Source organism: Lepidochelys olivacea, assembly GCF_965140295.1.
Source record: "Lepidochelys olivacea isolate rLepOli2 genome assembly, chromosome: 1".
Classification (NCBI taxonomy): domain Eukaryota; kingdom Metazoa; phylum Chordata; order Testudines; family Cheloniidae; genus Lepidochelys; species Lepidochelys olivacea.
This window is the reverse complement of record NC_140411.1, coordinates 321,258,387-321,285,211: the sequence shown is the minus strand read 5'-3', so window position 1 is coordinate 321,285,211 and position 26,825 is coordinate 321,258,387. Positions and strand designations below refer to the sequence as shown.

The window sequence follows — 26,825 nt, the reverse complement described above, 5'->3', positions numbered from 1 at the left end:
TTGCCTCTGCTACCTCCTTAGGCAAATCATTCCATTGCCTAATTGCCTGCACAACTAAACAGTTTGTTCAAATGTCTCGCCTACATTTTTTTCCATTTTTAGTTTTATGCTGTGAGTTCTTGCGCTGCGGTTACAAACCCCTCTATTTTTCTGTCTCTTAACTTTGAATTATTTGTAAACCTTTATCATTGTCATAAGGACACAGCAGCTAGATATGGAAAAGATCTTTAAATTTGTCTCCCAGCAAGGGCAGGATACAGTCCCTTGACCAATGATGGGTCATGACACCAGAAAAGTGATAAGCAAACTTCTTACAAAATGATATACTCAAATACTTCTCTACTATATGTTTACATATAATCTATTTCATATTAGTTCTCATTTTGGAGTAAACATTCTATAAAATAAACATAAATATGGTATGTGTCATAGAATATCTTGAGATAAAAAGGGGTAGAGTAGGTGTGTTGGGGTAGGGATTGTGATGAAGAGGCAAACTGGTGGTTCGCTAATCTGTGTCAGCAACTCCTTTCAGGCCTCACAAACTCACTACACCTAACACATGGTTTTCATGGTGCTTATCCAAAAACTGTCTTGTAAGGTATCGAATGAAAGCCAGTGACACACTGGTCACTAATATTGTGAAATGAATATGTTAATGGAATTATTAATACTTACTGATATTATGCTTTAAAGGCTCTAACCAAATGTAGGGAGAAACAGGTTTTCTTCCAGACAGGAGGGAAGCTAGTTATCTCTGTTCCTTTAATGTAAATTAAGTATTCGGAAACCAACACAAAGGAAGCTGCATTTTCATGTGAGTCAACAGGAAAGGCCAGGACAATCTAAAATCAGCATGGGAAGACACCAGAGACGAAAGCCACAGGAGGTTCTCGTATCTCTGGGGTCAAAACACTGAGTTTTGGGAAAATAGAAGGAGAATGAAAAAGACATTTTGAAATCCATCACTGAGGAACACTCTTGGTGGAGGGGAGTGATTCATGAAAAATCTGGATCCTGATTTGACTGAAAATCAGCAAACTCTGCAAAAGGACTCTGAGGGTGAGAAACTGTGTTAGTCAAAGGATTGTAGCTTGCTAAAGTTATGTTTAGTCTCTTAGAAGTGTTATATTTTTGTTTCATTTGTAACCATATTATTACCTGCACTTTCTAGGGCATCTCACATTTACCTTTCCATGGGTTTAAGGCATAGCCCAGTTAATTTAGGCACCCCCACCTGTTCCCAATTCCTAGGGCTCCGGGCATAATCTTCTGTGGATTTGTGGGGCCTTTTACAAGTGAAAGAGCTTTATGCAGTAATATCCTTAACCATTGTTTATTAATGGTTACCAAAACAGAGTACACACACAATGCTTGCCACTGCCAATAAGGCAGACAAACTTTTCCTGGTGACCAATCAGGATCAGGTCATCTGTGGCTCAAGCTTCTGCACGATATAGTTGGCAGGGTGTTGAGGTCTGGCAGCTCTGATCTTGGGCTGTGTCCTGGAGTCATGTTCCAAAGAACTTCCTTTTTGACCCCAGTTTATATAGTTAAACTTGAATCCTGTTTAGCTGTACCTTAACCAATTATTTTAAACGAAAGTATTACAAAACAGTATTTTTCACCAATCCAATTCCATTACAAACCAGTTCTTTAACCAATCATACCCCACCATCATAGTTGATTTAAATCTTGCAAAATTAGTTATGCGACAGACAGAAACAATCAAAGAATCAGAGAAAAACCATACAGATAAACAATAAAAAAGTAGGGATCATAAAGGCAAACCAATAGATTTCACAATCACAACTGCTGATAAGTGATTCTTTGCTATACAGAATGCTATCAAACAAAGTTTCCTTAAAACATCTTAAGATCTGTTTCTTTATCTGGTGATGGTGGGTACTATTAGGACAGGAGCGTCTCCTTAACAGCCCGATATTACGTTGTTTTGATTCAATTTAGATGGAATGTGAGGGTGTGATTCTCTGCTTCTTAGCTTATGGCTGCTGCTGCTTACTGCAGAAAAAGGCCTCAGACCGTACAATATCTACTTCTACTATCCTTACGCAGTATCACTTGAATCTTTCTTTGTTAATACCCGTCTCTTTGTTTTATCATAAGTAGACCTTTGCTGTGGTGTGATATCCAGCAAAATGTGAATTTTTAGTTTAATCAAACAAGCTGGTGTGTACACTGCCTCTGTGGAGATAGTAAACTCGGTAATTTCTCCAAGTGCCCAGTGAGAGGCTCTGAACGCTACAGGGGAATGCTCTTCCACGGGGCTCAGGATCTGGGATGCACAAAGCCTTACCTGCAAGGTAAAGTGAGGACTGGCAGTGTCCTGAGAAGTTTGTCTGGGTTGACTAAAAGAATGGGGTAACTGGGAGCTGCCACTCGGTGTAACACCTCTCTCTCGCGTCAGGGAGGCTGCACAGTGACCTACAGTTTTGGGTTCCCTCAGAAAGCATCAAGGAGTCACAGATATTGGGAGCGGTGTGGTGCTTCTGCTGGGGCAGGGTTGCAAGGAGGTGGTGCTGCTTGGGGAGTTGGGAGGGGAATACTTAGCTGGAAGGAAAGAACTGGAAAAGAAAGAACAGTAAACTTATCCATCCTCTCTGCATTTATACATGGCTGAATGCACCAGCAAGCTCTGGTGCAGTTCAGTATTGAGCTGTGCATATGGGATCAGCACCTGCCAGCCCATCAGCTCCAATCACAAACAAAAGAGGAAGGTGTATTGTCTCCAAGGCCATTTTAGGGACAATGGGGACTCTGGAGGTTGCTGGTCACAGTCCCTCAGGACTAGCTGCTACAGAGCACCTTAGAAAGGTCCTTTCCTATGTACCAACCAATGGCAGCAGCTAAACTTTTGGAAGTAAGGGATTTGGAAGGGTGTGAAGGATGCCAGAAATTCCAGACAAAAACATTGCTGTGTGAGAAGGGCTTTGAATCGTTGGAAAGCTGGGGAAATAAGGGAGGCTGAGGTGGCACGCAGAATGAAAGCTGGTAAATTCTGTCGTCCCAGCCAAATAAACAGAAGGCAGTTACTGACCTTACTGTACCCAAACAGCCCATAGTCTTTTCGCTGCTGTCAGCCACCTGCAGAAGGGAGAAGATGGAAGAGGTGATTTGAACAGGGTAGGTATGCTGGCTCAGGCAGTTCCAATGGATGGTTGTGCTAGCTCAGAGGCTACGTCGTTGAATTCACAGGAGTAACACTAGGATAAATTTGGCCCTTTACCATCTGCAACCCAAAATGGTATTTGTGTTTTGTTTGTTTGCGGATGTACATATTAGAATCATATAATTGTAGGCCAGTAAGGGACCTCGAGAAGTCATCTAGTCCAGTCCCCTGCACTCATGGCAGGACTAAGTATTATCTAGACCAACCATGACAGGTGTTTGTCTAACCTGCTCTTAAAAATCTCCAATGATGGAGATTTCACAACCTCCCTAGGGAATTTATTCCAGTGCTTAACCACCCTAACAGTTAAGAAGTTTTTCCTAATGTCCAACCTAAACCATCCTTGCTGCAATTTAAGCCTGTTTCTTCTTGTCCTATCCTCAAAGGTTAAGGAGAACAATTTTTCTTTCCCCTCTTTGTAACCACCTTTTATGTACTTGAAAATTGTAATCATGTCCCTTCTGTCTTCTCTTTTCTAGACTAAACTAACCCAGTTTTTCAATATTCCCTCATAGCACATGTTTTCTAGACCTTTAATCATTTTTGTTGCTCTTCTCTGGATTTTCTCTGATTTGTGCACATCTTTCCTGAAATGTGGTGCCCAGAACTGGACAATATAGTCCAGCTGAGACCTAATCAGCATGGAATAGAGCAGAATTATTTCTCGTGTCTTGCTTACAACAATCCTGTGAATACATCCCATAATGACGTTTGATTTTTTTGCAACAGTGTTGTTCTGTTGAGTCATATTTAGCTTGTGATGCACTATGACCCCCAAATCCCTTTCTGCAGTACTCCTTCCTAGGCAGTCATTGCCCATTTCGTATGTGTACAAGTGATTGTGCCTTCCTAAGCGGAATACTTTGCATTTGTCCTTATTGAATTTCATCCTCTTAACTTCAAACCATTTCTCCAGTTTGTCCAAGTCATTTTGAATTTTAATCCTATCCTCCAAAGCACTTGCAACCCCTCCCATCTTGGTATCATCCACAAACTTTATAAGTTACTCTTTATGCCATTATCTAACTCATTGATGAAGATATCTTGAATTAGATGGCCCAGGAAGTCTTCTCCATTCAAATCTGTAAATGTGGAACTAATTTTCCTTTGCTTTTGAAATTGCACTTGAACTCATATCTGTTTACACCTATTCTGAATACTAAAGCCAAACTGCACTCCAAAAGGAAGTTTAACCTCACTCTATCATTATAAAAGAGATTTATTCACAAGCAGCTATGAAAAACTTCCAGAAATAAAGGTTTACTTAGAGAGATGCACATGAATACAAAAATGGATTGCATTACTTTCTTAGTGCTTATATGGACTCCATCACAAAAAAGAGCACGTCACAAACATTAATGAATATAGTCTCACAACACCCGGGTGGTAGAGATGTATTACTAGCTAATACATAAAAGATCATTTGAATCTTAAATTAATTGTGTAGGAAACACAATTAACAATAATTATCTATTCACTAATAAACGTTTACTCTAAAACAGTAATTTTAAAAAAATAAAACTCACAAAATCTGTGCTTCTGCCAACTTTCTAGGTAATCATTTTCTCTTTTTACTATGTAATAATTTAATCCTGTAAAAAAAAAAAAGATTTTTTTTTCCCAAGGAATGTATTTCATGGCAAAATAACAGCAGACTACACAAAAACATTCAAACCAACAATAGTGTATCTTCCCTGGTTATTTTTATCTTCTTCAAAGGTGGTAGATATTTCACATTTTGTGGCAGGGTAATCCTCTTTGATAACATTGTATTCGTTCACAGAAATAGATAATGATATAAACCAAAGATTAATGTAGTTTGAACAAGCAGTTTACCAGAGAGCACCTGTCTATAAAATTCAGCTCAGATAATCAGCCAGTCAGGAGAGAGAACCACCACAAAGAAATGCAAATGTAAACTTCTGTTTCTAAAGTTTTGAGCATAAATTTCATCTGCAAAGGGAAAAAGTTAATCCCACTCAGAATTTTACATATATATTATTATTTTGGTGGCTGCTGTATCAAATTCAGATGACTTCTTGGTGCCATCTTTATGTGAGAAGCAGCAGAGAAAATACATCCGATATTTACCAAAAGAAGAGAACAATTTCCTTATGGCAAAGTACATTGCAATAACTTTCCATAGTAGGAGGGTCAAGGGCTCAAATACTAATCTCATCCTCTTACTCTGATAGGAAAACATTATCAATAAGCACCTAGTTCCTATGGTTTCAGTTTGATGCCAGTCGTACATTCTTACATCAACAAAACAAAACAACAAAACTTTAGCTTCTCCCTTGCTAATCTCCTGACTAACCTTAACTCTCAGGCAATAGTCTTCGATGTCCAATTAATCATAGCCATGCCAATACTATCTAATATTTCAATTTACTACCTGACATACGCACCCACTCCAGTAACTTTTCTGTATTCTTGAAAGATAAAATCAGAGCAAAAGAAAAGTGAAATCCCAGATAAATGTCAGATTGAAAGATCTAATAGTAAGGGAAGTGTGTGTGTGTGTGTTTGGAGGGTGAGAGTGAGAAAGAAAGAGAGAGAAACAACTTTTTTGCATGATGTCTAAGGGAAAAAATAGAACAATCTAAAAGGTGGTTGATATTTAAAATCTTGGTAATTAAATTTTAATATTTAAAATATTTCCTTTCTTCAGCTGGAACAGAAAATTGATCTTGGTTAGATGATTTTTGGCATACCCTCTTCTCTAAATGCTAGGAGTAACTTGCCATTACTGATAGCAGTTTAATTGCTGTTTTCTCTTTTTTAAAGAATTCCTTGGTGTTCTATTAATATTTAGTGAAATGATATTTTCCTCTCATTGTTTCCTCATGGTAACAAACCAAAGTTGTTGATGGAGCTCACTTTTCCTGGCACTACAGATTTAGTTTTTACTTAATACAGGTTAAATATTAATAGAAAGGCAATAACTAGACCAGGGGTCGGCAACCTTTCAGAAGTGATGTGCTGAGTCTTCATTTATTCACTTTAATTTAAGGTTTTGCGTGCCAGTAAAACATTTTAACGTTTTTTAGAAGGTCTCTCTCTATAAGTCTATATATTATATAACTTAACTATTGTTGTATGTAAAGTAAACAAGGTTTTCAAAATGTTTAAGAAGCTTCATTTAAAATTAAATTAAAATGCTGATCTTACGCCACCGGCCCGCTCAGCCCGCTGCCAGCCTGGGGTTCCATTCACCTAGGCCGGCAGCAGGCTGAGCAGGGCCTGTGGCCAGGACCCTGGATGGCAAGAGGCCGGCAGCCAGAACACCAGACTGGCAGTGGCTGAGCGGGGCCAGCGGCTGGGACACCAAACCGGCAGTGGGCTGAACAGCTCAGCCCACTGCCACTCAGCCTGCTGCTGGTCTGGGGTTCCATCCGCGGGCTCCTGCCACCAGGGTCCCGGCTGCCGGCCCCTCTCAGACCGCTGCCGGTCTGGGATTCCAGCCCTGCCCACATAGAGTGGGTACCTACCTTCTCCCTGGTTCTAGCCCATTCTCTTCCTCTCTCTCTGCACTGAGCTGAGGGTGGGAGTGCACTGAGCACAGGGCTGGGGATGAAGGAGCAGGCTGGGGGTTGGGGTGTAGGGTCTGGCCAGGAGCTAGAATGAAGGATTGGGGCAGGAGGTTGGGTGTAGAGTGCTTACCTGGGCAGCTCCCATTTGGTGCGAGGGTGCAGGTGGGAATGTTGGGGTATGTGTGCAGGAGCTCCTGTTTGGTGCTCATGGTTGGGGTGGGAATGTGAGGAGTGCAAGAGTCAGAGCATGGGGTGTGAGGGGGCTGGGTATGTGTGGGGGGTGCAGGAGCCACGGCAGGGGGCGTGGGGGTGTGAGGAGGGTGCAGGAGTCAGGGCAGAGGGCTGGGTGTGTGTGAGGGGGGTGCAGGGGTCAGGCAGGGAGCTGGGGTGTGTGTGGGGGGGTGAAGGGGAGAGGGTTGGGGGCATGTGAGGGGGTGTAAGGATCAGGGCAGAGGGCTGGGGGACCCAGCCCCCTCCCCAGAGCGGCTCACAGCAGGGGGCTAGAGGGGATATGCCCTGATTCCACCCCCCTTCCCCAAGACCTCATCCCCACCTCTTCTCCGCCTCCTCCCCAGAGCAGCCAGCGTGCTGTGGCTCCGCTTCTCCCCCTCCCTCCCTCCCAAGGGCCATCAGCTGATCGGTGGCAGGGAGGGAGAGGAGGAGGGGCAGGAACCCAGCACGCTGGGGGAAGAAGCAGGGGAGGGAGGACGTTGCCTGCCCTGCAGCAGCAGCCACCAGGACCAAGCTTCTTCACCCTGCCCCCACGTGGGGGGCGGAGAAGAGCGGGCCGGGGCGGGCAGGATTTTTAATGGCACGCTGCTGCCTGCCGGGGTCCCCGCTGCCAGCCCCGGTCAGCCTGCTGCTGGCCTGGGTTGGGCAGTGGGCTGAGCGGGGTGGGCCGCTGGGATCTGACAGGCAGCAGCGTGCCATTAAAAATTGGCTCGCGTGCCGTCTTTGGCACGCGTGCCATAGGTTGCCGACCCCTGAACTAGACAGTTAATTTGTACTGTCTGTTGACCTTTTGAGACAGATGTGAATAGTTAGTCCCTTTCTGAAAAGAAAGCGAGAGCCTTCTCCTAGTTTCAGTTGTACTAGGTATAAATGTGAGTGTGTATTTTATTAAATTAAAGTGATCACAAAAACACCCTTAAAAATCAGAAAGAGTTTATACACACTGTTCCCAGCCTCTTGCAACACACACACACGGATTATATAAGAAAAGACTGTTCAAATCTTATTTCTAAATGTTCAGATATGTAGGTTGTTAGATTCCTAATATTATTTGAACATAATTTATTTTGTTTCATTTCCTTTTGCACTTTCAGAAGTGATTTCAATTGAATCATTTATAGATCTTCCATTCAGATTGTAACAGCTATTTTTGAATGGATAAATCTCAATGGTTTGTATATGAGATATTGCCTGAGGTGTTTCCAAGATGCTTTTGAGGTGGGTAAGGAATACATTGAGCCTTGACACATCCTCAAAGCACTATGGCTTGGATTTAAAATATACAGTTTAAAAATCTCTCGATAACCCCATTATCTATGGATCATTCAGACAATCATTCAGGCTATAACTTGGCGCTCTAAAGGAATCTTAATCAACACATTATTTAGGCTGAAACCCACATGAAATATTTACATAAAAATATGGTATACTTGCAAAAATAAAATTAATAACTAATCCACATGCTGCAATGGATGCATGAAAACTATGATGTATTATTTGAATACTTTAATATTTATTTCTTTTGTATAAAGCCATTAAAATATAATATTACTGTTACTGGGAAATATGAAAATCATTTTGCAATGGCTCATAAAACTGCAATGCTAACAGTCTCTGTGGGGCATTCTGTGTCTGTCCCTGCATGGGTATACAAGTGATGTGAAGAAGACCCAAGAAGCTTCCTCTCCTTTGCTCAGAGGCCAGCCAAAATCTCTGCTGTTGAGTACAAAAGTCCAGAGAGTCTAGGTTAGATAACATGATACTAGACTTCCAAAAAGGGTGGAATAAAAGTGGGGCCATGATTCTGCCTCCTGACTTCTGCCCTGTTTAGAGTTGAGCAATCCCAGCATGTTGCACCTTGTTAAGGGTTTTCTTAGCCTTTATTTTGGGATATGCTTTCTCACCAATAATCTGACTCAGTGAACCAGAGTGCCTTGTGGAACTTTCACTGGTGTTGATTCCTTCCTGCTCATCAATGCAGGCTGTGGCTTAATAAACACAATATTGCTTTAACTGTGGTGGGTATTACCATTTCAGTAACTGGTATTTCTTGTTGCTATTGTTGTTTCTTAAATGTTGGTAACTTGGATGCTTCATTTCTTGTTGTAATTAAAGTTTGCTATTTAAAATAGTGTACGCATGCATAAAAAATGCTCCTGTTAGAACTGTAAAATCCAAAACTAAATGTAAGAGGACGATGGATCTTCATTAACTCTAGTGATTTATCTTTCACTATGCTAGTACTGTGATACATACAAAAACTGACTGTATGGGGAAAAGGGGTGGTTGGGAAAGGGAAAAGTGCGTGTGTGTAGTGATGCTAACCTCCAAATTCTGACATTACCCCCACTACAAATATACATGTATGGGCCTTCATTTAATTAATTCCTCATAGCACCAAGTCCCAAATTGAACCCCAGATTATTTTATGACAGGTTTCAGACAGGTTTCAGCCATGTTAGTCTATATCCGCAAAAAGAACAGGAGTACTTGTGGCACCTTAGAGACTAATAAATTTATTAGAGCATAAGCTTTCGTGGGCTACAGCCCACTTCATCGGATGCATAGAATGGAACATATAGTAAGAAGATATATACATACAGAGAAGGTGGAAGTTGCCATACAAACTGTAAGAGGCTAATTAATTAAGATGATTAATTAGCCTCTTCCAGTTTGTATGGCAACTTCCACCTTCCCTGTATGTATATAGATATCTTCTTACTATATGTTCCATTCTATGCATCCGATGAAGTGGGCTGTAGCGCACAAAAGCTTATGCTCTAATAAATTTGTTAGTCTCTAAGGTGCCACAAGTACTCCTGTTCTTTTTGCAGATTATTTTATAGTAATCTATTTTATCCTGCTTGACAAAAGAAGTCTCATACTACTTGGTAATATTTAGCCAGTGAGACTGGATTAATGCTTTACTTTTTTAATATCCCAAAGATAGATTACATTTTACAAGCCATTCATGTATAATATAATGTTTTATATTATGGAATTACAAATAAATTTGCATTTTAAAATGAGATACTTGAAAACCACTCCCTCCTTTTCTTATTTAAGATTGTGGAATAGAATGAACCCAGGCTCAACAGTAATTTAATATTTTAAAACTTCTGGGCCTCATTTACTGCTGTATTTCTCCATTTTTATGCAGGTGTAGCACTTCTGAGACCAGTAAAATTGCACAGGCATGAACCTGGAGTGACACAGTGGTAAATCAGGTCTTTTTTCTTTGTTAAATGTTAATTATTGTAAATTTTTGGGTCTATAGCTATTTTAAACTGTTTATTTGGGATTTTAACCAACTCTTTTTTAAAGCTTTGCACTTAACATTTTAATCAAAGTGTTTCTGAAAACATTTGTATTTTTCCTCTTAGTTTTTAAGAATCCAAAGAAATTTTAAACTGCTTTTCGGTGGCGGAAGAGTGCAGGGGAGCATTGTTTGGGATCTATTTTTTGTTTGTTCCTAAGTGATTTATATAAGAGATTTCCTCATTCAGCATTAATACCATCTAGCATGCTTCACATTTTACCAGGACAGCCACTCCCACATCTGCAGCTGTGCACAGCACACCCTTGTCGCAGTAGGACAGTAGCAGTCCATCTGGGGTTTGTCCTAGGTATGCCATATTTGTGCAACAGCTCCCTTTCCCACACAGCAGAGTATGAAGAGCTGGGGGAAGGAGTCAAATGAATCGATAGGGGTTGGACAGCTGTCCCTCATCATCAACCCTTGTGGTGTGCAGGGGAGTCAGTGGTTTGAACATAGTCACGAGGTTTAAGTCACAGACCCTGCAGTTTCTTCATCACAGTTTTACCATCCTGTGGCATGCCGGGGCATATAAGGAGCATTCTCATGTGGCACCATGCTTTTCCTGCTCTCTCCACTTTACTTTCCCTAGCTATCCTTGGACCTTTCCTATGCTGTGCTGCTTTATTGTGTGTCTATCAGTAGGCACTGTTGGCACCTTAAAACTTTGCCATCTCTTACTTTTTCTCATTGCTTATTCTGCATGGCATTCCTCACGGACCTCTGTCTTCAGACACAAAGGACTCATTTTGTCTGGGATAAATGGCCAATATTTCTGTCCACTTGCTGTCATTACCACACTGTACTATAAGTAGATGCCAGCATTCAGGCCAGGTGCTTGATGTGATGTGCAAGAAGTGATGTTGAAAAATGTGTCTGCCCCAAATGTAGGTTCCTTAATTTCTTCTGTTATTAACACAAGTTATAACTTAGTTTCAAATACCATTTTAATCAGTAATACTTTTGGTGTGATGGAATTCTCAGCACATGTTGGACTAATATAAATTAAACCATTATATTTTAATTCTGGAGAAGCCTTAAAACGATTTATCTTAACTTAAGCAGACAAGTCAGTTGAAATAGTGGAAACCACTCTTTTTTTTTTTTTTTGGACTGTTGAGACCTAGCATTGGATTTATTTTCTACACCTCTGATTGCTCAGTTGTTGACTATTATTATTATTGAGCACCTAAAGGATTGCTGTGTACCAGTAAAGATATGGGTTGAAATTTTTCAAAGCTAGTTAGATTTACCCACTCAACTTCCTTTAATTTCAAATGGGATTTGTGTGGCTAACTCCCCTTAGTCAGCCTTGAAAATCTCAACCATGGCCTCTTCTCTGAAGAGCTGATTGGTAATTATTGTCTACCCTGAATACAATCATAGAATCATAGAATATCAGGGTTGGAAAGGACCTCAGGAGGTCATCTAGTCCAACCCCCTGCTCAAAGCAGGACCGATCCCCAATTAAATCATCCCAGCCAGGGCTTTGTCAAGCCTGACCTTAAAAATATCTAAGGAAGGAGATTACACCACCTCCCTAGGTAACGCATTCCAGTTACGCATCATTTTTGTTGCCCTCCACTGGATGTTTTCCAATTTTTCCACATCCTTCTTGTAGTGTGGGGCCCAAAACTGGACACAGTACTCCAGATGAGGCCTCACCAATGTCGAATAGAGGGGAACGATCACGTCTCTCGATCTGCTGGCAATGCCCCTACGTATACATCCCAAAATGCCATTGGCCTTCTTGGCAACAAGGCCACACTGTTGACTCATATCCAGCTTCTCATCCACTCTAACCCGTAGGTCCTTTTCTGCAGAACTGCTGCCGAGCCATTCGGTTCCTAGTCTGTAGCGGTGCATGGGATTCTTCCGTCCTAAGTGCAGGACTCTGTACTTGTCCTTGTTGAACCTCATCAGATTTCTTTTGGCCCAATCCTCCAATTTGTCTAGGTCCCTCTGTATTCTATCCCTACCCTCCAGCATATCTACCTCTCCTCCCAGTTTAGTGTCATCTGCGAACTTGCTGAGGGTGCAATCCACACCATCCTCCAGATCATTAATGAAGATATTAAACAAAACCGGCCTGAGAACCGACCCTTGGGGCACTCCACTTGATATCGGCTGCCAACTAGACATGGAGCCATTGATCACTACCCGTTGAGCCCGACGATCCAGCCAACTTTCTATCCACCTTATAGTCCATTCATCCAGCCCATACTTCTTTAACTTGCTGGCAAGAATACCGTGGGAGACCATGTCAAAAGCTTTGCTAAAGTCAAGGAACAACACATCCACCACTTTCCCCTCATCCACAGAGCCAGTTATCTCGTCATAGAAGGCAATTAGATTAGTCAGGCATGACTTGCCCTTGGTGAATCCATGCTGACTGTTCCTGATCACTTTCCTCTCCTCTAAGTGCTTCAGAATTGATTCCTTGATTCTCAAACTAGGTCCAGATCTTGCAACTGGAGCCACCTAGGCAGCCTCTTGCACTCTCCCAGCCCTGCTTTGGCTTCAGTAGGCTCCTCCTGGATGTGAGAGATCACCCATCACATGACACAAGTGACGGTCATAAACAAACCAAGAAAAAAGGGGAGGGAGAGGAAGGACAAAAGGTCACTGTAATATCACAAATCACTCAATAAGGGACGCATTTGGATGGTTCTATCAAATTAATATTTTTTATTTCTTCAAATGTACACAGGTATCTACAGGGAGCCATTTGATGGTTTTCGACCTAGCCCATAAATTAAAACATGTCATACAAAGAACTGCCCATAAATATCCATCAACCACTTTCTCCTCAGTCCTCAGACCACCCCTTCCTCAAAAGCCTGAGTGGAAAATGGGTTTTGTGGCATGCCCCAAAAGTTAACAAATCTGCCATCTGGTGTACAAGGCACAGGGCAATGAGTTCCAAAGTCAAGGAGCAGTTCGCTACCTATAGACTCCCTGGTTACATGGTTCATCTTTCAGGGATTATGACACCATGCTTTTGCATCTGAACCGGCTGCCTTTTAAGTATTGGCTAAAATGTAAGGTGTTTGTGTTGCTGATGTATAAAGCCCTAAAGGGGCTAGGTGGCTTACCTTAAATATTGCATCTCTTGCTATGTCGTAGTGCCACCTTAAAATCAGAGGGTAGCCTAAGCTGGAGCCCCACTTGTATAAGAGATGGGACAGTTGGTGGGTATGGTTTGTGAGAGCCCCTTAGCTGTGCAATTCATTCCCCATCCCTTCACAGTCTGAAATATTCCTAGTTCATCAACCTTCACTGCCTTCTGTGAGGCCCATTTGTTTCCCCTAGTTGGGAGGGATGTGGAGGACTCCTGTGGGAAACTGTAAATATCTAAGTATGTCTTCAGCTGCTAGGTTATTATATATGTCTATTAGGCATGAGGCCTAGTAATACGTTTTTATAACTGTGTTTTTAAGTGGGTTGCAGAGTACTTAGTGGAAAGGGTAGAATAAGCATAAAAATATTACAAAATAATAATAAAAATAAATAGGCAACATGACAGAAATGAGGAATTAAGGATGTAGATGATTGTAAGAGAGATGGCAGGGTGGAAGGTGTTCTATGCTTACAGCATAGAAGAGGAAGGCGTATGGTAGTGTAGTTCTACTGCAACATCATAGTAAGTTTGCCTGGCATCTTGGTCATGTCCCAGTTTTCATTGCTTTGTAATTTAATGCATGGCTCAAGGGCTCATTATGGGCTATAGACCCTTTCACCTATTCTTAGCCAGCTCAAATACAGCCTGCATCAATAGTGGACAAAAATTATTACCAACTGATGGCTGTTATGTGTGAAAAAGTCAAATGAGATCCTAGTGCGCAACTGTCCACCTGACAAAAAACTACTGGCACAGTTATTTCCCTATAAACAAAGAAAAAATGAGATTTAACCCAGAATGGAAAGTCAGTTAAATACTGTAGGGACAAGAGAAGAGCAGCAAAACAGCACAAGGAGTTCATGCTATCCAAAAGATGTAAGAAGAATAAGAGATTTTACAAATGTATCAGAAAGAATTAACATTAGATACAAAATTGGCTCATTAAAAAAGGAGTAGGGGATTATATTGACTATTCTAGAATATGAACTACAGAATCCCTTTTAAGAATCTGTACTTTGCAAGAACAAATAAATACAAGTGGTCTGGAGTGTCAGGAAATAACAGAGTTTATTAATGTAGCACCCACTTAAGTAAGGGAAGTGAAGGGAGAATGGAGGAATATTTAGGAAGCCACAGAGAAAGAAAATTGTCAGAAAGACATAGAATGGTGAAACAGATGTGAACTTTTACTCTGACATGGTAGCTGCATGTATATCATGTCACAGAACAGGGATATCTGACAGAGCTTCTTTAAGGTATTTTTTAGTTCACTGAAACTACCTTGATATTCTTCTTCATCTTCTTAGAATAGGCGCAGTGTGCCTCAGGTGGCATGTGACTAGGATTCATCACCGAATTTGGTCTGCTGGTTGGATCATTAGCTTCCCTCCTTGGGCCAGGTACTGATGGGGAATGCAATGTGAATGCTGATCCATGCCCCCACACCTTGATATTCACTAGCTGGAGATCTGGCCCAATATTTAGATCACCCTATACAGTTCTGAGTATTTCAGTAGCAGAGGGATGTTTAAAAATTGTACGGGATTCTGAGAACAGAAACAAAAATTACTAAAGGGGTGGAGGAATTAATTTGTGCAGGGTAATTAGAAGAATTTTCACACACACTCTCTCTCTCCATTTTTTATACTATGATATCCAAATTGGCCAGATTACAATAAAAGGTGGGAAAGGATAATCTAATGCTCATACAGATGTATGTGAAGGGTTTACCCATGATGAAAGGATAAATAGGAGTAACAAGATGAAGCTGGGCAAAGTAATCTGTTAAACTAAATATCAGAGACATCCCAACTCAGAGATGACATGTAACTGTTGATGGGGGTGGGGGGCAAAGGGACAGTTTAACAGTTCTGATGGTATGCAGCATGGTTAAGGACAGGGCATATAAACCGTGGCAGAAATCTGAGGAGGAGTGGCCCCTCCACATGCCACCTCCATCCCAACTGGTAGGCCTGCCATCAATTACTTGGGAGACTATTCCATCCTAACCCATCCATCAACTGAGTAACGGAAAAGTAAACTAAATAAAGTTCACTCAGGAACAATCAGAGACTGGCAAAAGTTTTGTCCTAGATAACCTAAGAAAAGATCTTTTACTAGCTCTAACTGGTACGGTTCCAAGAAAGCAGCGGATTCAAAATGCGTACATGCATATGGGGTAAAGTCATCCCTGCCATAACTGCACTAAAATTTGCAGTTACACCAGGCATGAATTTGGACTATATTGAACAACCAGGAATTAAACCCCCAAATCTATTGTCCCCCAAAAGACAATCAATGCAACTGAAATTAAGGGTTTGATTACAGGTATGAGTAGGGGGATCTTAAAATGGCCCTGCAGTAATTTCAAAGAACTTAAACACCTTTTAAAATACAAAATATCACAGTTCTTCTTTGAGTGGTGATTCTGATGGGTGTTCCCTGTGTGTGCGCATGCACTCCATGTACCTGAGACCAGAAGATTCTTCAACGTGCACCACAATGTGCTGCGGACCAACTACACTTCCAGTTCCTTTCAACCACTCTGGTTGAAGATGTATCTCCTCAGTGTTCACAGCTTTGCTAGCATTGATTTTCCTGCTATAAAAATAGTTGATTTTTCCCCTTTTAAACTTAGACACTAAAACTAATTAGTTAGTTGATAGTGTTTTAGTGTTGATAGTGATAGTGTTAGTTAGAGTCCCCCCCTCACACTTTCCGCTCTTCCCTGTCCAGGCATTTAGTATGCCTAAGATCCTAGACTTCAATTCCTGAGTGGCCTGCCCCATGGTCTTTCTGATTAGCCATCTACACTACTTCTGCTTGTATTGTCTCAGGGAGTATCACTTTCCTTCTAAGTGAGAGATCTGTTGTGCCTACCCTTCTCAAATGCAGCAATCCCATGAGTTCTAACTCTAAAGACACCTCATGGAACTCTCCACAAGGCCCCAACCCGTTCCTGAGCCCTCTGACCCCCTGTACACCAATGTTGAAGTCACCAATCAGGTGATTGGTATGCAGCTCTTGATTTGAAAGATTCCTGCTTGCATATAGACATTCACACAGTGCACAGGAAATTCCTGAGCTTCATGGTGGACCTAAAACATTACCAGCATGGAGTTCTCCCTTTCGATCTCTCAATGGCCACAAGTGTTTTCACAAAGGTGCTCTCCATAGTAGCGAGGTAGTTCTGTTGCCATGGCAGCCCAATGTTTCCTTACCTTGACGACTGCCTGCTGACATGGAGGTCATCTTGGGAAGTTCAGGAGAGAATTCTCACCCTCCTCAGCCTCCTGTAGTCTTTAGGATTCCAGGTAAACCCAGAAAAATCCACTTTAATCCTCCCCTCTCCCCAAATTATAGATTTTATTAGAGCAACTCTGGATTCTCCTTCAGCCAGAGCTTTCTTACCTCAGGGCAGACTCCTCACAGACCTCAACATCCAACTTTTCCTGAGCACTCAGACAACAGCTTGGTCATGCCTGGACATCTTTAGAGTCTTCAGGAATTGGTTAAAGACAGTCTACACCCAAAATTGAAATTCTTTAGGCAAAAGCGTCTCAATTCCCTAGACCATCCTAACAGCTCTCACCTGGTGGGAAAACCTGTGTGTATAGGAGTTCCCTTTGTTTCTCCTCATCTACAGTAATTACAGATACCTCTATTGGGATATGGGAAAGGGACACCTGGACAACCACGTGGTTCAGGGCTCTTGGACCCATCAAGAATCCAGACTACGTATCAACCTCCTTCAAATTTGAGGAGAATACAAAGCTTGCAAAAAGCTTTTTCCTTTTGTACACAATCTACATGTTCTGGTCATGCTGGACAACATGACAACGTAAGTAAGTAAAGGGGTCCACCCTTCATAGCATAGAAGTGGTCAAACTCTTGAATTGATGCATCTGATTAGGCTTTAAGCAGTGCACCTTCCAGGGATAACAAACATCTCATCGGACAATCTCAGCAGACACTTCCACAGAGACCACGACTGGGAACTCCACAACTCAGTGGTACTGAGTATCTTTTGACAGTGGGACTTCTTAGTATCACAAATAAACAAGTATCTAGCCTTCTGCTCACGTGCAGCTTAAGAGGACACATTCTTGGTGCAGTGGCTGGAACCACTAATGTTTGCATTCCCACTCATCCCCTTCTTACTTGGGTCCTCAATAAGATGAAGAAAGACAAAATGACATTAATTCTAGGGGTGACTTGGTGGCCAAGTTCGCTTTTGTTCACCTCCATCCTCCAGTTGACTGCTCCCTGCCCCCTACAGCATACATTTACAACTGCTGTGAAATCTTCTGACCCAGGATAAGAGAATGACCATCCATCCAACCCAGTGCTCTTTCATCTCAGGTTGGTGTTTGGATGGATGACTAATGTAGAGAAGTCATGCTCAGGAGACCCAGTCCATCCACAATAACAACAGGAAATTGTTTGTAAATAAATATTAAATGGCCAAATGGAAATGGTTCTCTATCTGGTGCAAGCACCATCATGTACCTCCAGGGGAGGAAGACTTCCCTGTCATCCTGGAGCATCTGTTAACATTAACGACATCTGGTTTATCTATCGGCTCACTGCATGTATATTTGGCAGTGATTAATGCCTTTCTTCCTCCAATAGAAAATTGCTCATTCACCCATCCTATGACTATGAGGTTTTTGAAATATCTTCTCAGAAACTTTCTTCCAGTATCAACTGCATCACTGAATTGTGACCTTAGTCTGGTACTGTCAAAGCTTATGAATCCACCATTTGAGCTGTTAGCTTCATGCTCTCTTCTACATCTTTCCATAAAGGTAGATTTCCTGACAGCAATTATCTCTACTAGACAGCCTTGGTCACTTATGGCATCCCCTCCATACTGTATGTTCCACAAATATAAGATGACTTTGAATTTACACCCCACATTCATCTTAGGATATTTCTGATTTTGATTTGAATCAACCCCTTCATCTTCCCATTTTCCATCTTAAACTTCACACTACTAGAGAAGACAAGAAGCTCTATTCTCTGGATACCTGTAGAACACTGATGTTTTACCTGCAGAAGACAAAGTCCTCCTTTAGGAAAACCCCAAGCATTTCCATCTCTGAGCAGAAGAAAGGGGAGGCAATCGCCTCACAAAAAATTGTTGTCAGGGATTTTGAGTTGCATTCTGCTTTGATGTGAACAAAGAGGAAGTTCCCCTCTTCTTGGAGTTAGGGCCCATTCTACCAGAGCTCAAGCTACCTCTTTCACTTCTCTTAAGGGTGTACCACCTAGACATCTGTAAAGAATCTATATGGAAGTCCTTTCATACATGTATTAACGAGACATTACACCGGGGTATAGCTGGTAAATGGGAGAGGTTCAAAGAAGAGCCATGTGAATGATTAAAGGATTAGAAAACATGCCTTAGTGTTTGAGCTCATTAAGTGTATCTAATTAACAAAGAGACGGTTACGGGCTGACATGATCACAGTCTATAAGTACCTACAGGGGGAATAAATATTTACTCTTCAGTCTAGCAGACAAAACTATGACAAGATCTAATGGCTGGAAGTCGAAGACAAATAGAGACTGGAAATAAAGTACACATTTTAAACAGTAATTAACCACTGGAACAAGTTACCAAGGGTTGTGGTAGATTCTCCATCACTGGCGATTTCAAAATTAAGACTGGATATTTTTCTAAAAGACATTAGACATTTTTCTAAAAGACATACTGTAGTTCAAATAGAAATAGTTCAGGGAAATCCTATGACCTGTGTTTTTGGAGGAGGTCAGACTAGAAAATCACAATGGTCCCTTCTAGCCTTATAGTTAAGGCAGCGTGTCTGTCATGGAGGTCACAGAATCCGTGATTTTCCGTGACTTCTGCAGTGGCAGTATGGCTGGCTCCGGGGCTGCCCAAGCAGCTCAGGCAGCCCCTGGGCCAGTTGTACTGGCCGCTGCCGGGGCAATCTCGGGCCACCACCGCCCCCCACACCAGCAGTAGGAGGAGTTTGGGTGGGGGGTTCAGGGCGTGGGGTTGGGGCGTGGGAGGGGTGAGGCCTCTGGGAAGCGCTTATCTTAGGTGAGTTCCCCGGAAGTGGCAACATGTTTCTCCCTCCCTCAGCTCCTAGCTCCACGTGCTGCCTCTGCAAACAAGCACTTCCCCCACAGCTCCCATTGTCAGCTGTTCCCAGGCAATGGGAGCTGCAGAGCTGGCAGCGCACAGAGCTAGGAGCTTAGGCAGGGACATGTCACCACTTCCGAGAAGCTGGGTAGGGAGCCTGCCAGCCCTGCCAATCCCCCCTCCCCCACAGCATTCACTGTGCCCCCAGGTCACCCCTCTCCCCAGCACTTGCGGCATTCCCATGAGCACCCGCAGCACTCCCAAGATTTATTCAGGGGTATAGTACAAGCCATGGACAGGTCATGGGCTGTGAATTTTTGGTTACTGCCCATGACCTGTCCATGACTTTTACTTAAAATACCTGTCATAAATATAAAGGGAAGGGTAAACCCCTTTAAAATCCCTCCTGGCCAGAGGAAAAATCCTCTCACCTGTAAAGGGTTAAGAAGCTAAAGGTAACCTCCCTGGCACCTGACCAAAATGACCAATGAGGAGACAAGATACTTTCAAAAGCTGGGAGGAGGGAGAGAAACAAAGGGTCTGTCTATAGTCTGTCTTTGTCGGGGATAGACCAGGAATGGAGTCTTAGAACTTTTAGTAAGTAAGCTAGCTAGGTATGTGTTAGATTATGATTTCTTTAAATGGCTGAGAAAAGAACTGTGCTGAATAGAATGACTATTCCTGTTTGTGTGTCTTTTTTGTAACTTAAGGTTTTGCCTAGAGGGGTTCTCTGTGTTTTGAATCTAATTACCATGTAAGGTATCTACCATCCTGATTATACAGAGGGGATTTCTTTACTTCTATTAAAAGTCTTCTTGTAAGAAAACTGAATGCTTTTTCATTGTTCTCAGATCCAAGGGTTTGGGTCTCTGGTCACCTATGCAAATTGATGAGGATTTTTACCAAACCTTTCCCAGAAAGTGGGGTGCAAGGGTTAGGAGGATTTTGGGGGGAAAGATGTGTCCAAACTACGTTTCCCAGTAAACCCAGTTAGAGTTTGGTGGTGGCAGTGGAGATCCAGGGACAAAGGATAAAATTAATTTGTACCTTGGGGAAGTTTTAACCTAAGCTGGTGAAAGTAAGCTTAGGAGGTTTTCATGCAGGTCCCCACATCTGTACCCTAGAGTTCAGAGTGGGGGAGTAACCTTGACAATACCTGTCTCTAAAACATAGCCTTACTCATAGTCAATGAACCTAGAGAATTAAACAGAAAAATATATATTTGCTTCTGAGTGTCTTACAGTGGTTTTATAATACTATAGTGAGACGATCACTACTAAATTGTATGGGATGTTTTAGTAAGAGAAAAACAATGAGTTGATCTAGATACAATTTTTACAAGGCCTTTCTTTGTGTTCCTTCAAAAAGGGAAAAGAAAAATTGGAAATTTTATATGGTTCTCCTATTATCTTCCACGCAGCTGGATAAGCACACACATCAAATACTCAGTGGGATTGCTCCTGGGGGAAACATTTCTACCCCCACCAGCTGTGTGGTTAGAGAGTACTTTCTGCATGGGGATCTCTCACTTCTATAAAAGTGCAGTTGAGATGTTTCTACAACACTATCTCCTTCGCTCATTTTTGTAGGGGAGGGGATTGGGATTCATCATCTCCCCATCAACTCTGTAGAGTTTAATTGGAAAAGAAAATACAGGCTGAGGTTAGGGTCCCTGGTAGTAGCCGCAGCTTGGGCATATCCCCAGAACACATTGCTCCCTTGCATCTGTGCTACTGGGGAATACCTGGGGCAGCGCTACAAGAGAGGCTTCGGACATCTGCACAGATAGCTCTGCATGTCCCTCACGATCTGTGAGGCTTGGAAGTAGGTCTCATGGCCTATTCCATTGGGGTGACATACCAAATCTTGCCCCCCACTTTCTCCCTGCCCTTGATAGACCGCAATAGGGAAATTTCTAAAAGGGGGATTTATTCATATTCCGCTACACTGGGCATTTGCAATATTGTTATTTGAGTTATCTATACTATTATCTTTAAAATTGTATAAATCTCTATGCAGCTGACAAGTTGAAAGGTCAGGGCTATTTTTGAGTAGGACTCACTCTGCTTGAAAGGTCTAAGATATTCAGAAAATATATAAACTTGCTGAACCATATTTAGTACAGCATGCCAGATACCACTTTCCTCCAAATGGGATTTCCTACGGAAACCCTTGTTGCTATGAAACTGAATAGCTTTCTACAATGTGAGCCCTGTACCAAATTTTGCTCACAGTGTTGTACACTGAGTTTGAATTCTAATCTCTTAATAATGTAAGGATATACTCCAAAGTTCACTGAAGTACATAGAAGTCTCTTTACAATCTTCAGTGGACTTCGGATTAACCCCTGAATGAGGATTAGCCCCTAAATAGTCACACCCGTTTAAACCAGTGTAAATGCAAGATTAATTAGGCCCATTGATTTCAGTGGGTTTACACAAGTGCAACTAGGAGGATATTTTGACCCTCTTGGAGTATGTCCTTGAATAAACTTGCCAATAAGGAAATAAATGTATTGCACAAGATTTTTCAAAACTTTTCTCTCCAAGCCCATTATTTTCAAATATGTGGACCATATTGCTCATTTTTGACCTCATACATTCCAAGCTTGATGCATTTTAAAAAACCATTTCTGACCTATTTTTAATCTGATAACTAAAAATCACAAGTTATTTCAATTTTTTTCAACTGTTACAACTCAAATTCATGGATTTTCTTCATACATTAAAAAAAAAAAAACCCACAAACTGTGGACTGAAAGCAGATTTGATATATTTCAGATCTGTAGGTACAGTTCTGAATGAAAGGTTTTACAAATGGAACATCTCAAACTTAACTATAATGTTGCTACTGTGAAACTACAAGATTTAAATATCTTAAATGAAGGCAGCAAATGGGTTTATAGGGATATAGCAGTTGTATTTAGTGAAAACAATGAAAAGATAGACATTTTTAATGTTTCTCTACTCTTTGTCACTGAAGAACCAAAAAGCGTAGAGAACAGACTATATCCCAAGCAGGGTCAACAAGAGACAGCTGCCCACCAACATTTAATTTAACTCTAATTTAAGATGGAGTAAATCTTTCTTTCCACTGGTGTGTAAATATATGGAAGCACCTACTACAAGCTACATTTTAAGCATTTAACAAAAAGATATCAAAACACCACTGATTAATTTTGAGGATTATTTTCTTAGTTTAATTCTACTTTAAGAATCATTGGATGAGCTTTATTCTCAATCCTCACTAAATCCCTGTGAAAATATTAATCAGTGACATATTAGTATAAAACAGTACAAAAGTAGAGACAAATAGTCTAACTAAAATAACTGTTGCTTATTGAATTGACATGACATTCTAGTGGTAATTAAAGAGTCAGTTTCATCCATGGAGTTATACCAGAGATGAGGACTCACGTTGCTTATATGTTTGCAGGGTTTAGGTTGTTTTATACAATGCGGATTCCTATTAGTGCTGCCTTTAGCTGGTGCTTTCACAGTACATTATAGGTGTCAAATAATGAGATTGAATCACAGGCTCTCTAACGGGCAAAGGGTGACTAGTGAAAGGGCAATGCGGCCTCTTTTCCCCGGCTGCCCAGCACAAACAGGGTCGGTCTAGAATCAGTACTTGAAATAATCGGTCCATCCTTCCTCCCGCCCCCAGAAAAAAGAGTTGAGGACGGGCTTGCCCTCTGCTTCAAAAAAGTAGTGGGTTGGAGGGTTATCTCCACCGGCAAGGAAGCGATGTGGGGAGGAGGAAAAGGGAAAGGACAAGTGTGATCATAATAGATCCAACCCTTCTCCTCCATGTTTACTCCTCTGCTCCCCTCCCTCGTTTCTGCTCCCTCCTCCCATTCTTGCTTAGCCGTTCCGCTTCTGCACCCACTATCCCCCCTGGTACCCCGGTGTTTGCTCCTCTCGTCTTTTCCTCTCCCACATTTTCGCTTCTCTCCCCCTGCTTTGGCCCCTTTGCTCCCAGGTTTGCTCCTTGCCCGCCCGGTCCTCTCGACACCTCCCTACCCCTTCCTGCTTGACCTTGCCCCTCTTCTGCCCAGCAGGGAGCAGATCCGGACGGCAAGCGGTGGCTGAGCGCTGCGCAGGCTCAGCTCTCGGGCATGCTCACTACCACCCGGGGAGCAAAATCGGGGAAAGTTGCGAGGGGAAGCCGGCAGTGTTTAAATGCGACGGAGCGGGGCTGGGACTGAGCGTGTTGAGGCGTTACCCGCCGCCGATCTCCCCTGGCCGAAGTACCACTGGGGAGCTTGCATGCAGGCAGGCGGCCGGTTCACAGCCCCAGCACAGGCTGGCAGCTTGCAGGTCTACCGGCACCCAGCCTGCAGCCACCCAAATACACCCAGAAAGGGGGATCTTCAGCGAGCGGCCGTCCGGCCACCCAGATACAGCCTGGGAGGTTGCACCATCCAGGCACCCAGCTCTCCGCTCCCCGCGCACCCGGAGAGACCCCGAGATCCGCTGCGTGAGCCCAGCCAGACTGAGCCGACAAGCCCCGATAGTCCCTGGGAGCTTGTCTCCACGAAGACGCCTAGCCTAGAGGTCTAACGCGACCCCGAAAGGAAGCTCTCTTGCGAGCGAGCGAGCCCCAGGTTGTGCCTACAGCCCAACTCCAGCCGAGACTGAGTGGAAGATCTACAGTGTTCAGCCAATCCAGACACCCAGCCCACAGCTCCAACCTTTCTGAGCGCCGATCGGGCAGAGCCTCACAAATCAGCTCCTCTCTGCCGCCAGCCAGCCATCAGCTACCCAACCCTCCTCCTCCCTTTTTTCCTCCAGAAAGCCTCCCAAAACCGACGGCCCGGGAGCTGCTCCTCGCCAGCGACTCGCAGCGATCATTCAGCACCCGCTCGTTTCCTCTCGGCGGCGGCAGCACCCCAAGCTTGGGAATTGTGTTGCTGGAGTGCGTGTGTGTGTGTGTGTGTGCGCGAGAGAGAGAGAGAGATTGCTACGGAGGCATCAACCTGTAGGCTGAGATTTCTTTTGCGGCAGCTACCTGTTTGGAAAGCGCTTTGCGGGTGCAGCAGGAAAAGCGCACAAAGACTTATGCAACCCCTCCTCAATCTGGAGACGGGCAAGTGAACTAGCTCTCCGGCCCCGGCTCAGTGCAGCCTTTCCGGGAGAGGGCACCCCATCCCGGCTGCTGTCTGGATCCGGACGAAGAGGGAATAAGGCAGCGGGAGCTGAGAGCCCAAGTGAAGGCAAGCGGCTTTGCAAGGCAACGCACGCCAGGAGCTGCACTGTGGCCCGCTGGTACCTACACTTCCCCAAGATATCAGGATACATTAAGTTGCTCTGAATGGGAGAAGCTCTCCAAGCTTGGTGGGTGGCTCAGATTGTGATAATCGGTTTAGAGGAGTTGCAATAAAGAGAGATTTCCCCTCCCATTCCCACGCTCCCCCTTCTCCACAGATTGTGGCGGCGGACACCGTACAGGTAACCCAGCAAGCCGGGCGATGGTGCACTGGCTTCCCCGGAGCCCCAGAAAGATAAGCCTGGCTCCCGCATTCCTAGCACTGCTGAGCCCGAGCAGTCACTGAACCACCACCAGCAGCAGCAGCAGCAGCAAAAACAACCCCCACCGGAGCAGTGTAGGAGCTATTGCGCAATTCTGCCCAGATTTGCTTCCTTCCCTCCCTCCTCCCCAACCGTCAATGCTGCTCAACTCACGAGGAAACAGAAAGCTGATTCATGGATCCCAGACCCAGCTTCCTCTGTGCTGCTGTCCATAAGAAGATCATGGTGCTGCTGCTGCTTGAGACTTTGTTGTAAATCCCCTCACCCCTCCTCCCCAAACCCTGAGCTCTCGCTCTCTCTCGGAAGTGTGGTTACTGCTCGGGGAGCAGCCGAGCCTGGCGCAAAAGGGGAAACGTTGATGCATCGCTGTGGAAATTAATTGTGTGACTTTCTGGGTATTTACTGAGTTTCAAACCGAGATGCAGCTCTTGAAAGCTTTATGGGCATTAGCAGGAGCAGCTATCTGCTGTTTTCTTATATTTGTCATCCACTCACAGTTCCTTAAAGAAGGTAATTATATCTGCATGTCTACATACCCTGTTCTTTCAACGCGAAGGTCTCTTACTAGGTGCCTTAATTTTTTGTATTGTTTCCAGTATGTTCTGTCTACTGTATTCTCTCTCTCTCCCCCCACACACGCTTTAAAACCGTTCACCTTTATTTAGAAGGTAGCTAGATGTAGGTTGGGTTCCTGATTTTTATGTATATACACATAATGTGTGCAGTCTCTGAGCGTTAACGTCTCATTACTTTAATGAGATATTTTAGTGCATGGACAAGATTTTCTGCTATTAGGAAGACCGAGGATCACTAGTCATCGTTTGAGTATTAATAAACCAAAAAAACCCCACAAGTAAATGTCTCATTTGTATATCAAATCAATAGGTGGCTTATTTTTTTTTCTTTTTAAATTCAATAAATTTTCAATAGATGGCACTAAAGTTCTATGGAAAGGGCAGGGCAGAGCAAATTCTGGGCATTCGGCTCCTTCCTTTTCCTCCTCGCTGCCCTAAAACTGGCAGAGGCCTTTTGCATGGTTTCAGGGTTCCTATTTTTTACATCGCTGTGTTCAGAAAATCACCATCACAAATCAGCGGAGAAAATGTTTTCTTTCCTTAAGGAAACAAAAAAAAATGTAAGATGCATTCTGGTTAAGTGGATACAGGATGTTTCTAGGCGAAGGAAACCTTAGGTTCAGTTTCTCCCCCCCCCCCCGCGTTCTCCTCCTCGAGGAAACTAACCCATTTTCTCTGCGGAAATAATGATTGAGTTGGTTATTCGTGATACAAACGCAGTGTGAAGATGGGAGCTTAACGAGTTAGGGGTGCATACGATAGTTTTTTTGGGAGGGGGGGCAAGGAGAATGAGATCTGCTGCTGCTTTGTAAACCACGCAGCGTTGTCAAAACGCTTGCAATTTACTCGGTTGTGTTTTGGGATCCGAGCTGGGTATTTTTTAGTGCATGTTACTAAATATCTCAGCACTTGACTGAACAATGAACACCAGCGTAGGTTAGGGTGTTTGCTGCACCAAATGTGAAGCAAGTTTTGTGTGATTGGGACAAAGTTTCACTCAAGATTGGTCAGAGTGACAATGTTCCAGCTGCTAGAAGATCTCTACTGGTGTGTAATTTACATGAGTCGGTCCAGGCAGTACTGTACATTTGGTAAAGAATTTGTAAACCAAGAAAGCATCAGGGTTGATTTGGTTAGTTAGCTAGCTACACTAAGAAGTTAGCCAAAGATTTCTCTTTTAAGAGGTCTGCAGATGCTTTACTTGTGTTGTGTGTATAAT

General features: G+C 43.0%; 1 protein-coding gene and 1 long non-coding RNA gene across 16 annotated transcripts in view; one reads left to right on the top strand and one right to left on the bottom strand.

Moving 5' to 3' along the window:
* TAFA5 (TAFA chemokine like family member 5) overlaps positions 1-26,825 on the top strand; it is a gene marked incomplete at its 3' end in the record, with an annotated part of 615,005 nt that overhangs the window by 150,870 nt on the left and 437,310 nt on the right. The window contains exon 1 of one of the 15 annotated variants that reach the window (XM_084612557.1): positions 23,486-25,541. The exons of the other annotated variants lie outside the window; for them this stretch is intronic. Coding sequence (XP_084468683.1) covers positions 25,451-25,541 — 91 coding nt within the window. The 5' untranslated portion in view covers positions 23,486-25,450. Of the gene's footprint in view, positions 1-23,485; positions 25,542-26,825 lie in introns of those variants that run through there. 15 annotated transcript variants of the gene reach the window in all.
* LOC311511777 lies at positions 1,356-25,271 on the bottom strand. Its single transcript, XR_014709341.1, has 4 exons — positions 25,185-25,271; positions 3,059-3,105; positions 2,318-2,585; positions 1,356-1,580 (listed from the first exon to the last, which is right to left on the bottom strand). It is a non-coding gene; the product is annotated as an uncharacterized lncRNA (long non-coding RNA).